The sequence below is a fragment of the Molothrus ater genome, chromosome 21 (genome assembly GCF_012460135.2).
Source record: "Molothrus ater isolate BHLD 08-10-18 breed brown headed cowbird chromosome 21, BPBGC_Mater_1.1, whole genome shotgun sequence".
NCBI lineage: Eukaryota > Metazoa > Chordata > Aves > Passeriformes > Icteridae > Molothrus > Molothrus ater.
The window spans coordinates 5,391,019-5,403,670 of NC_050498.2; the positions used below are offsets into that span (position 1 = coordinate 5,391,019).

Here is a 12,652-nt window from a genome sequence, read left to right on the forward strand (position 1 = left end):
ACCGCACCACCCGGGCACACGCGCGGGGGAACACTCCGCCCTCGCCGCCCGCTAATAGGCGGAGAGCGCGCCCGCTGGTGGAGATCACCCCTCTGCGGCGGCGCATGGTACAGCCCCAGGACGGGGGTCTTAAAGGGACAGGCGCGGCGGGAGTGGCCGGGTAAGGTGAGGGTCAGGGGACGGTCAGGACTGAGGGGGCCATGGGTGGGGTCAGGGTGCAGAACTGGGCCCAGAGGCCACCATGGGTGCCAGCAGGGGCTCGGTCTGGGGGCAAGCTCAAGAGGGGAGGCAGAGTTGGGGTGAACATTGTAGTTTGGGGGTGAGTATGGGGGCAAGCGTTGAGGTCATGGCAGGGTCAGAGTTGGGGTGACAGTGGGAGCAGAGACTGGGGCACTGTGGGGTCATGAACTGGGGTCAGTGTTGGACACTAACTGGGCTCAGCCAGGACCTGCAGACCCAGGAGCCCTGTCTGTGGCCACTGCTGGGTGCCCATGGTGTGGGACTCCCAGCCCCCCCCAGGGTCATTGTCCACACCAGGGCCCCGTGGGGACTCAAGGGGACCCCGAGGTGGGGGCTGGCACCCAGTCACTGCCAGCCTCTGTGGGATCCAGGGGCTGCTTCACCCGGGGCAAGCACATGCTCCTGATGTAACCACAGCCCAGATGATTTGGATGGTTTGGGGTGGTCTTTCTCTCGCTGCCACACGTGGAAGTTGCTCAAGCAGCTCTGGAAGCATCCCCAGCAGTCCCAGTGGGACATTTCACAACCCAGACCTCAGATCCCACAGGAACTGCTGCTCTCCTCCCTGTTGGTTTTTTTGGGGAGGGGAAAGCTGGGTTATAACTGCACTGTTTCCAGCTTGGCCAAAGCCAGAGGCCCAGCTTGCCACTGAGCAGTCCCACGGTTATGTGGGGTCACCCCGGGCTGGGTCCCCTCCCTTTGCCTGCTGGGCACTGGCACATCCAAAGTCACCGTTCTGGCACCATCGCTGTGTTGACACTCGCTCCAGAGTCAATAAAACACTTGGGGAAGGTCCAAAGTTCGAGCTGGGCCTGGCAGGCACCTGAAGAGGTGTGAGGAGGGGGCACAGACCCAAAGAACAGCCCACGGCTGCAGGGACTGCCTGTTTCCTGACAGCAGCTGAGCAGAGGGTCGAGGGCTGTGAGGTCACCTGAGTCCTGGTGCTCTCAAGGTGAAAAAAGGGAAGTTTATTTTCTGAGTCCAACATTTCTAGTTTTCCAAAAGTGACAGCAGATTGGAGGGTGACGGTGCCACCTCTCCAGTGTCACTGGACAAACAAACAGTCCATCAAATTTCTCCTCCTCCATAAAAGAATGCAAAACAATGAGTTATTCACAGAAAGTGTGTGAGACAGTTTGTTACAAGAATGTTAACATCAGAAAGTTTAGAAAATCTTAAAAAATCAAGGCGACACTGGTGCCACTCACAGCAGCTTTGGGACTGACCCCATGGAAGCTCCCTGGGGTGGCTGGTTTGTGACCATCCCCTGTGAGGTGAATGGAAATGGGTTAAAGATCCCAGTGGCCCTGAGGGAATGGCAGGACTGAGCAGGTCCATGGCTGGGGTCATCCCATCAGGTGCCCAGACTGGCATTATGGCACAGCCTGTCCCATTCTGTCCCCACAGGAAAGGGACTGGGAGCTCATCACACCCAGCCCAAACCCCCCCGGGACAAGCAGCAGAGTCCTGCAGCCCACAGAGTCCTCTTTGGTCAGTGCTTTGTCTCTCTGCTTATTTCTCCCATCTCTCCTCCCTTCCCAGCACAGTTTGAGGCTGAACTTTTGGCCACAGAACCCTCCCAGTGGCAGCCAACAGAGGACATCATGGGACAGCCATGGAGGTGGTGTTTGGCAGTGTCTTAGCCCTGGCACAGGGAACCTGGCCCCCAGTCAGGATGTCTGCATGGGTGTGCTTGGCCAAAAGTTAATGGCAGGAAAGCAAACACAGACCCATTTTCCTGCCAGCATCAATGTCACCTGCCAGGCCTCCCCACTTTGTGGGTCCCCTCTCACTTCTGCATGGGGCAGCAATGGAGGTGCAAGTCAGTTCTGCTTTCCTCGTGTATCCCTGACCCCTTTTCCCTTGCACCATGCAGAGGGGATGGACTTGGACTTCCAGAGCATCCCTCCCATGGCAGGACAGCTACTCCAAGAACAGGGAACAGCTGGCTCTGCTGCCAGCACTGTCCCCAGACTGTCCCTCTGCAGCGACCCTCTGAGGACATGGGGGCAACCCATGGGGATTTCTGGACTCTCTGCACACCCAGTGGTCACAGACACAGTCCTGGCATGGGCAGTTTTACTAGGAATGAGCCAGAGGCACAGAATAACAACCTCCAGGGACAGCACGTTCCCAGGGCAGTCACCCCAGGGGCAGCCATCCCCGGCTGAACTGGGAGGTTATTGATGTTTTTTCTTCTTTTTAAATTTCATTTCCTGCTTTAGGAACTTCAATTCTCTGTCTCCCCACCAAGGAAATGAGTGGGTACTGCAATGTGTGATGAGTAACATTACTGTGAGCTGAGATAGGCAGATGCCAAAGCCCAGTGAGCTGATGACTTTTACCTCCCTCTCTTCAAATTTAAATCCCCTTCTCAGCCTTCGACACAGTTGGCAAATTCTCATCCCAACCTGCTTCCTCTCTCTCAGCAACTTCACTTCCCTGGGTGTTGAGTTCTGAATTCACACCCAGCCCTGAGGAACTGGGACTTGTTGGACTCCACTGCCCAAGAGCATCTCACTGTGGAATGGATGCCCTCAGGAAAGCAGGGAACAGAGAAGAAATCTCCACAAACACCCAAATGAAGGGCACTGAAGACAGGTCCAACACATTGCACATGACCAGGAGGTGCAGCTGGACTCTGAACACTCCTTGGGGACATGGTGGAAGCTGTAGAAATCAGAGAGACCAAGTGATCTGCCACAGTCACCGAGAAGCTCCCGAAATATCTGGGAGCAGAAAGAAAATAAATCCAAACTCAGGTTTTGTGCTCAGTCCTGCCCTCAGGGCTCACCTGGAAGGCTGTGGCAGTTGTCTTGTCCCAGCACAGAAAGGTTCATGGCTGGGACCTGCTCCTTCCCTCCTGGAGGGAGGTTTGCACCACCTGGGACTGGGGTGGCGACTCTTACAGGGCTTCCTGGCAATAAAGCCAGGAAATGCTCCCTGGAAACACATCCCTGGGACAGCTCTGCGGGGAGAGCGACTCCCTCACCGCACCACTGATGGAGTGGACAAGGAAAAACACCGGGATTCCAGCGGATCCCAGCGTGCAGTACCGTCTGTGCCCAGCGCTCGTCCTCACTGCGCGTCCTAAGCCACCGGCCTGACACTGCTGAGCCCATCCTGCTCCACTGATCCCACCCCAGGGATCCCACCCCACTGATCCCGCCCCACTAATCCCACTGATCCCACCCCACAGAACCTATCCCACTGATCCCACCCCACTGATCCCGCCCCACTAATCCCACCGATCCCATCCCACTGATCCCATCCCACAGAACGTATCCCACTGATCCCACCCCACAGAACCTATCCCACTGATCCCACCCCACTGATCCCGCCCCACAGATGCCGTCCCAATGATCTCACCCCACTGATCCCGCCCCACTAATCCTACTGATCCCATCCCACAGAACCTATCCCACTGATCCCACCCCAGGGATCCCACCGATCCCATCCCATTGATCCCGTCCCATCTGATCCTGCCCCACAGATGCCGCCCCAATGATCTCACCCCACTGATCCCACCCCACTGACCCTGCCCCAGGGATCCCATCCCATGGATTCACCCCACAGATCCCGTCTCACTGATCCCATCCCACAGACTCTACCCCACAGATCCCACCCTACTGATCCCATCCCACTGATCCCATCTCACTGATCCTGCCTCACAGATCCCATCCCAGGGATCCCATCCCAGGGATCCCATCCCACGGATCCCACCCCACAACAGATCCCCCTCCAGGGATCCCATCCCACCCCACTGATCCCATCTCACAGACTCCACCCCACAGATCCCACCCCGCTGATCCCATCCCACAGATCCCACCCCACAGAACCCATCCTACAAACTCCATCCTCCTGATCCCAACCCACTGATCCTGCCCCACAGATCTCGCCCCACTGATCCCACCCCACCCATCCCCCAAGGGGCACGCTCTAGCTCCCCACTTATAAACGCACCCAGAGAAAACCAGTCCATCTTTCAGATTCTATTTCAAGTTCACAGTTTGGAGACACACAACATTTGTGATTGCTATTGATCCTCATCACCCTTCTGGAAAAAAATCAGTGGTAAAATTCCTCAGTTTACAGGCAAGGATTTCACAAGGAGGAAAAATCAAGGCACTAACAGGAGTGGAGTGTCAACACTTCAATGTTATCTCTAGCATTTCTTTCCTGGTATTAAAAACATGCTTTTAAATTCCAAACAAGCTCCTTATCCTGCTCTTGCTCCACACTAAAAGTATAACAATGCAATTGCTGTCAGCAGGAAAAAGAGGACCATGAAATCAAGTCCACTTGTGATCCCACAGAGGAAATAATCAGGTATGAAACAGAGTTGTTCCCCAACTCCAAGTTGGTTCCCAAGTACTGCTGAAAGCCCTGCCTGGGTGCTCACCTTCACAAGAAGAGCTTCTTACTCATGTCTTACTCCTGTGAGGTGCAAGTTCTCAGCACTGACTTTGGTCTCCTCCCAAAGGAAGCCCCTGCATCCCAGATGGGACCATGGCAGTGACTCCAGAGGGGCTGCTGGAGAAGTAAAGCAGCTGGATGGCAACTCAGGGTTTGTTCTCACCCTGATGATGGAAAAATCAAAGAGGCAGGGATGTGGTTTGGAATGTGCCAGAACTCAGCCTCTGGCCAGGCTCAGTGAGAGCAGGGAGGAGCCCTGAGGCTGTTGAGTTTCTGGGGATGGGTGAGGCACTGCAAGAACATCTCCAAGAGCAGGAATGGCACTTTGTGCTTCATGGAGCACTTTTTTATGGAGCACAGCAAAACTCCAAGGAGAGTCAAGGGCAGTTGTTGAGATCTTGGCTGATTTACAGACACAGAGACAGCAGATTCCTCCTGGGCACTGTACAGTGAGCTACACAGCTGGGAATAAAGCTCAAATCCCAGCAACTCCTTCATTATAGCCTCAGGCAGCAAACAGTGAATCCTATTGTAAATCCCTGGCTGAAAACTCCCCTCTCCCACACACCTGCCCACCAGCTCTGAAAAAAACAGAGAGATTGTGCTAATATTGGTGGGTGAGATTTCTGAAGCTGAGCAGTGTGAACACCCCCAACAGCACTGCTACATTCCACTTAATTCTTCTAACCCATTGTTAAGGTCCCTCCCAGCTCTTTGGATTTATAAATATTTGCTCCACAAAGGGCCAAAATCCCTTATTGAAAAGTGTCTCACTACTTCACAGGCATTTGAGGCTGCCAAGTGCTGGTGATACAGGCTGAGCTGGTGCAATGCTCTCAGAAAATGAAGGCAATCCATTGATGCAGGCACGGGACCTTCAGCATTTCAGAGCTGTGTTTTGGGGCAGAAGAAGGTACTCTGTATTCTATCCTCCTGCCCCAGGCTGGTGTAACAAGCCCCCTTCAAGGCACTCTCTTAAGAGGACAAGTCACCAGTAGAACAGACATTGTCCTCCTCCATTTAATTTTAAGTTACAACCTAAGGCTCATATGTTTCTCACTCTTTTGGGTTCTAGCTACATCAAACCTGTAAAAAAGACAGGAATGTAAATGGGAAGTGCTTATTGCTGCAGCTTAGTTAAAGCCCAGATTTTCTCAGTGTTTTGCCACTGAGGTTCCTGCCTTGGCCTGGGGACCTGGTGCACTGGAACTCCAGTGGACTTGTGGAAAAAGGCAGCTGCTAAATGCAGCAAAGAAAAGACATAAAAAGGATGAGAAGTTCACTGAGGTGATACAGTTCCCATCCTCCAGCCACATCAAAAAGTAAAAAAAAAACAACAAAATTATAAAGGAAATATTCAAGTAGACTGTGCCAGGGAACAGGGAAATGCAGGGGAATGGCCTTCACTGGAGCTACCAACACTGACCCAGACACAGCACAGATCCCAACAAAGCACTGCTGTGCCAGCCTCACACAGCACTCCTGCCCTGTGTGAGTCCTGCTGCTTTCTGGAGGATCAGTACACCTGCACTCTGGTAAATTCAGCTGGAACAGGGCCCACTGGGGCTGCTGGATACCCTGGTGCTTGCTGAAGGCCCATGGCTGTGGGTGGCTGTGGCTGAGCTGGGCACACACGCTGTGGGACAGAGAATTTGCCCAGCTGGCAGCACTGTCCTGGTGAGGCTCCAGCCTGGGCCTGCCCAGGGCACTCTCCAAAGGCACCTCTGGCTTGGCAGTGGGCAGAGCTGAGGCTGTGTCCTGCAGCAGGGCCATGCTGAGGTGCCTGCTGTCCCAGAGCCTGGCTGTGATGAAAGCTCTGGCCCTGAGCACTGGGGTGAGCAGGAAGAGCCAGAGGCGATGGGCAGTGGTAGCTCTGGGTGGGGTAAGTGCCAGGCACGGCTTTAATCCTGGGCAGGAAGAAAACAGAAAGTTACACTGTGCTCAGAACTGCCATTGCCTAATTAGTGCTGGAAATGCCCTGGGGGCAGATTTCCTCCCGACCAGCGCTCAGAGAGGTCACTGCAACCCATCAGAGGGATTCACTACAACAGAAGCCCTTATTATAAGCAGCACTTGAGTAAAAAATGGCTTTAGTGGCCTCCCAGGACAGCTGTTCCCAGTCCCAACCCACTCTCACTCCACACCCACTGAAGGAGCCTGGCTCTTGGCCCCAGACTCTTTGTGCAAGGAATACACAACGCCAAATTTCAACATGCTTTGAGATTCCTGTGCACATCCTCCCTGCCCTGTGAGTGACACATCTGCCAAGTCATTAATCAGGAGAAGTTACAGCTGCCAAGTGTTATTTATCAAGAAAACACAAAAGGCCTTTGGTGCGAGTAAGAGCCCAGAGTATAGAGCAAAGGAAAAAGAAAAAAAAAAGGAAGGAAGAAAGAGTTAGAAATAAAAGAGAGAGTTAGAAATAAAATTAATCATTCAGAAGCAAGGGCTAGGAAGGGTTTGCCAGCAGAAGGCATGACTCATCCTGCCAAAACCCATCAGGAGAGAGGCAATCTGCCTGCAAGCCTCAGCCTCTGGGACTTCAGGAGTGCTGCTCAGCCCACGCACATGAGGATGAGAGCTGAGAATCCAGGCAATATTCATGAAGCCATGGGTGCCAAGTTCCCAGCAAGAAGAAGAGACTGGCTCATGCTGGGATTTTCAGGCTTGGAGATTTCTTTTTAATTATTTCAGGTGTGGGTTTGAGTTTGGATTTTTATTTGTGGACATAAACATGATGCCAAGGCCTGGACTTCAAAGAAATATCTCCTCTCTTGCAGCCATTTGATGCCTGAACCTTATGAAAATTTAAGATTAAAACAAATCCCAAACTATTAAGAGCTCTTGCTTGGAATAATCATCAAAATAATAAAAATTAAACTCCAGAAGCATTTACAGAAGTTGTATCTAAGACACAGACATGCAAATTCAGCTGCAGCAGTGGAAGCATCCTAGAAACACCTTCCCACGCCCTGCTTGATAGTCAAACGTTCATGTAAATACCTTTGTGTCACAACAGCCTGTGTCACCTCACCAAAGGAGGCAGGTTCAGACACTGAGGTGCTGTGCACAGCAGGATGGCACTGGTGCTGACACAGGCTCAGCACAGAACCAGGCTCCCTCTCCTCCCAAAAGCTGCACTTGCACAGGAGGGAGAGAGGGAAAACAAATTCTGGGCCTCTCTGGCCTCCCCTGCAAGCACTCACACGTTTTGAACGTCCTGATGGACTGGGGGACACCCCTGCTGCAGGCAAGGGTTGCTTTTATGGTTTCCCATGGGTGAGGGCAGTGCAAACACCTGGGAATGCTTCCACTTCAAATAAAACTTTACAGCAAGCTGATGGTTTAAACAATACATAAAATGTAACCCTGAATAGAAAACTATTTTTCCTCTGTGAAACTGAAAGGATACCTTAGAATAAGTAAATATTTGACCTGCATTTTGAAACTTTTTAGAGTACAAGTGAATTCTCATGGTTTGTATTAAACTTAAAACCTTTCCTGCATGTCAGCTCTGGGCCCCAAGGTTTCTTTTCTGTAAAGCAACATTGCCTTGACACTGAAAACCTGCTGAAAGGTTAAAGGACACCAAAAGGTCTGCACTGAACTTTGTAAGTGCCATCCTTAATTTACAAAGCTCTGGTCCTAAGTAGGTTTGGACACAACTCACTTCACAGCATTCCTGGCAGGAAAGGTGGGGCAGATAAAGATAAGGATCATGGCCCAGGGAGCCATATAGCCAGGAACAATTGCCTAAAGCTGGGGCAGTTACACAACTTAGCTCTCCTGTCAGCCAGAGCTGCAATATTCCCATGTGTACACGCTGCCCTTGCAGCAAAGGAGAGGTCTACAACCTCCATTTAGAGATCTGGTTAATGTGTGGTGATTCATTAGTCACACCAATGTCACCAGTGTAACATCACTGGGTGACTCTGCTGCCCATGGCACCCACTCTGTGAACAGGAGAGGTACAATACAGCTTTTAGAGATGAGTTAAGGCCTCTGCTCACACCTCAAAATTCCCCTACAAATGTTTCACAGGAACTCCTGTACTTACATGCTGTTTCCAGAGGCTCTTCTCTCTGCTAAGGACCCTGGGATGTATTTCAGCCCTGGTATCCTCTTCAGCAGAGTGAAAGGGAACACCCAGTCCAGCTTAGAGCCCATAGACTCTGGAAAATCCAAGCAGAAACAGTAGCCAAGACCATCTGAAATCAGGAGCTTGTTAAGGAGAGCTGAGGACAACACACTCATTTCTGACACAGCCACACAGAGCCCCCTCTGTTCCCAAACCACTTCCTCTGGGGAATTCTCCCTGCTCTAACCAGCAGCACCTTCAGAGACCATCCCCCTCCTCAGCTCCACCTTCTCTGCAGGCACTGAGAAGGGGCAGGGGGAGTGAAACACAAATGCAGAATGGGAGGGGATGAGTATGAGAAAAGCCAGTGAGGGTTAGGGGCATTGTGAGGTGGAACACAAATGTAGAGTGGGATGGGATGAGAAAAGGCAGTGAGGGTTAGGGGCATTGTGAGGTGGAACACAAATGTAGAGTGGGATGGGATTAGAAAAGCCCGTGAGGGTTAGGGGCAGTGTGAGGTGGAACACAAATGTAGAGTGGGATGGGATTAGAAAAGCCAGTGAGGGTTAGGGGCAGTGTGAGGTGGAACATAAATGCAGAATGGGATGAGCATGAGAAAAGCCCGTGAGGGTTCAGTGCAGGGCAAGAGTCCAGGGAAAGCCAGCAGTGAGAACTACAGCACTTCCCACCAGGATCTCACTCTGGCCCAAGGCTTCCCACTCAGAAAGGATACAGGCTTCCCCAACCAGGAGCCCACACAGGTTCCCCAAGAGGGAAGAGTGGGGGACAAACCATGCCAGGCAGAGCCCAAACCATGGCACCAGCAGCACAGGAACTCTGCACCCCAAAAGCAGAGTCCTCTTCATGCGTGAGCGGGTGGTGGAGACCCCCAGCATGGCAAAAGCCACGGGCATGAAGCCCTTGGCATCTCCCACTTCCAGCAGCCTGGAGACAAGGGGCTGGAGGAAGAGGTAGAGGAGGGCAGAGAGCACAGAGAAAGTGGCAGTGAGGATGCAGTGCTTCACTGTGCCCACGTTCTTCTCAAAGCTGCCAGCAAAGTACCAGATGATAACAGCCCCACAGGCCAGGGAGATCAGGTCCTCGTAGATGAAGATGTAGGTGATCAACCTGTGAACTGAGCACAGCAGCACCTCAGACAGGCACAGACAGCACTGGGGCTGCTAGAAAACAATTACAGGCTTGAGCAGAGGGGGAGTGAGCCCATGGGATTAATTAAGAGCTTTCATTTCTATCCTGGTGGAGAAAAGAAGGAACTTGAGGCCTTTAAAACCAGGCATAAATAACAAGATAGAGTGGAAAAAGTGCTATCTTGGGTGTCACAAACATATGGGCTGGCTCTTGCTGCTTCCTGGGAAGCTGCCTGGAAAAAAGCAACAGCATCTGTAGTAAATTTCAGTCTCATTAAAAGAGAAGGCAAGAGACATAAAAATAACTGTTACAGTACTGATGATTTTGGCAAAAAGATAAACACTTCTTAAATTGCTGGCAGGCTGATTTTCACCACCAAAAATGTCTGGTGTCACCATGATATTTTCTGGTGGAATCACCCATCAGCTCAGAGCCCTGGACTGATACAGGAAATCACTGCACGGGGGCAAGCTGGAACACAGGAATTAAAAGTGTGATAAAAATCATTCTGGGAATACAAGAGGGACTGAGAAATGCAAATCCCTGAAGCTCCCAGTAGCGTTATCCCCTGGGCTGACTGTCGAAGGACAGAGATGAGGGTGTGGAAGAGCAGTTGGACATCGAGGGACTGAGATGGGTGCCTAGCAGGCTCGGGGCAGGCCAGGGGAAGCGCACGGAGAGCGGGAAGGGACATGGACAGGGAGAGAGGGAAGAAAAGGGACACGGAGAGAGGGACGGGGGGGAGCAGCGAACTCGGAGACGGGCTTGAGGAAATGCACAGAAATGGGGGCTGGGGGGTACCACGGCGTCCAGGGCAGGACAAGGAGAGGCTGGAGAGAGGGGACACAAAGGGATTTGGGGAAGGCGCGGAATGAGGCGGGCAGAGGGACCAAGGAGGCAGCGGCTGCGCCCGCCGGCGGCCCCGCTCACCTTCCCCGTCCTGCAGGGCTGCGGGGCGCAGCGCGGCGGCGAGGGGGATACCCCTCAGCAGCCCGGGCGCGGAGGCTCCGACCGACAGCAGCACCGTGAGGGCGGCGGCGGCCGGCGGGGCCGAGGGCGCCGCCATTACTGCCCCGCGCGCCCGCCGCTTCCGGGCGCCGCCGGAAGGCCTGGCCGTTACCAAGGCAACAGGAGGCGCCGTGCGGTCGTTACCATGGTGACGGGGGGTATTTCTCGCTTTCTCTATCTCCACCCCCTCATTTGAATTTTTATTTAATTATTGTTATCTTTTCCCTGTTCAGAAGGAGAAATATCGCAGCGAGAGGTTGAGGTCCGCTCAGGGCTGGGTTCTAGCCGGGTGTTCCCGCACTGCGCCCCAGGGTGTGGGAGGCCCATCTAAGCCACCACCCACTCCCCCGAGCCTCAGGGTCTGGCTGCTGGGGAGCAGAGAATCAATCAGCCTGGAAAAGATCTCTGGGATCATCGAGTCCAACCCGTGACTGATGAACACCACCATGTCAACTAGCCCAGAGCACCGTGTGCACATTCTGTAAACACCTCCAGGGATGGGGACACCACCACTACCCTGGGCAGCCCCCTCCAATGTCTAATCACCCCTTCTGTGAAGGAATTCCTCCTCATATTCAGCCTGAACCTGCTGTGATGCAGCTTATGACTAAATCCTCTCACCCTGTCCCTTGGAGCAGAGCCCAACCCCCACCTGGCTACAACCTCCTGTAAGATAATTGTAGAGCACAAGAAGGTCCTCTCTGTGAAAAATGTGTATTTTATGATTGGTTTTTTGCAAATATTAAAATGAATATTATATATGTTATATTAGAAAGTTATGCTGTTTTAAGTTTCTTAAGTAGTGTGTTAAATATAGTTTTAGGCTATAACATAATGTTAAAATAGAAACTATGCTATGTAAGATACTTTTTTTAAAGAAAGGACTCACAGCGAGATAGCAGCCACAGGACACCTAAATCTGTCAGAGAAAAACAATTTACTGCTCCATTATCAGAAGAAATGAACTTCTTCCTACCTCACTCATCCCTGTAGATGCTGTCAGGATTCAGAGGAAGAAGTTGACACTGACCAGACAGAATCCTGTGTTTGAATGGAATTTATGCATCATGTATGAGATGTATGAATATGCAACAGCCTCTTGCATTTAAGGGTTAATCCTCTGTTAACATGGGTCCTTTTCAGGCTTATTTTGCCCAGAAAGAGGTCCAGACTGTCTGCAACTCTTTGTTTCTATTGTCTCATATTGTCCTAATTCAAATTGTCCAAATTATTATTACTCTAATTATATTGCTATTTTTATAACCACTTTATTACTATTAAACTTTTAAAATATTAAAACCAAGCGATTGGCGTTTTTCACAAGAGTTTTCCCCAGCTCTGTTCCCTTCTCTGCTCCAGCCCCTCAATGTCCTTCCTGAACTGAGGGCCCCAGAACTGGACATGGGACTCAAAGGCTGAGTGTTTCCCTTCAGATGCAGAGGAACATCACACCAGAGCTGCTCCTGCCATGCTCATACCAAAACCTGTGGCAGGTTTGTGTTGTCTGCCTTCAATTCCCCAGAATATTGGCTTCATCGTTTGGCCAGTTCTGGTCAGATCTAGGAGAGGAATCAGCAGCTCAAAAATGAAGATACCAAACTTCCTGCAAGTCTTGTGGACAAAAGGAGATGATGAAATGTGGGAAATAGTAAAGGTAAGTTTGGCTGCTGCTGGTTGTGGGTGAGCTTTTGCCATCTTTCTGTTGTCTCAACCATGCAATGAGGCTGATGCTGCAATAAAAGGAATGTACCCCAACAGTGC

At 51.7% G+C, this 12,652-nt stretch overlaps 1 protein-coding gene across 1 annotated transcript; it reads right to left on the reverse strand.

Annotated features, from left to right (window-relative positions):
* Window positions 1–4,217: 4,217 nt before the first annotated feature.
* On the reverse strand, window positions 4,218–10,949 carry RHBDD2 (rhomboid domain containing 2). The gene is made up of 4 exons (XM_036394982.1): window positions 10,814–10,949; window positions 9,468–9,869; window positions 8,714–8,864; window positions 4,218–6,563 (listed from the first exon to the last, which is right to left on the reverse strand). Exons 1-4 carry the CDS (start codon window positions 10,947–10,949, stop codon window positions 6,173–6,175), a joined length of 1,080 nt encoding a protein of 359 aa, XP_036250875.1. The 3' UTR covers window positions 4,218–6,172.
* Window positions 10,950–12,652: the final 1,703 nt, after the last annotated feature.

What these genes read in the sequence shown, in the direction of transcription:
- RHBDD2 (XM_036394982.1), bottom strand. Translation starts at nt 10,949, where the DNA reads ATGGCGGCGCCCTCGGCCCCGCCGGCCGCCGCCGCCCTCACGGTGCTG. An exon ending in AGCCCTGCAGGACGGGGAAG is followed by an intron (nt 9,870 to 10,813) that starts GTGAGCGGGGCC and finishes TGCTGTGCTCAG; the next exon opens with TTCACAGGTTGATCACCTAC. An exon ending in AGAGCCTCTGGAAACAGCAT is followed by an intron (nt 6,564 to 8,713) that starts GTAAGTACAGGA and finishes CTTCCTGCCCAG; the next exon opens with GATTAAAGCCGTGCCTGGCA.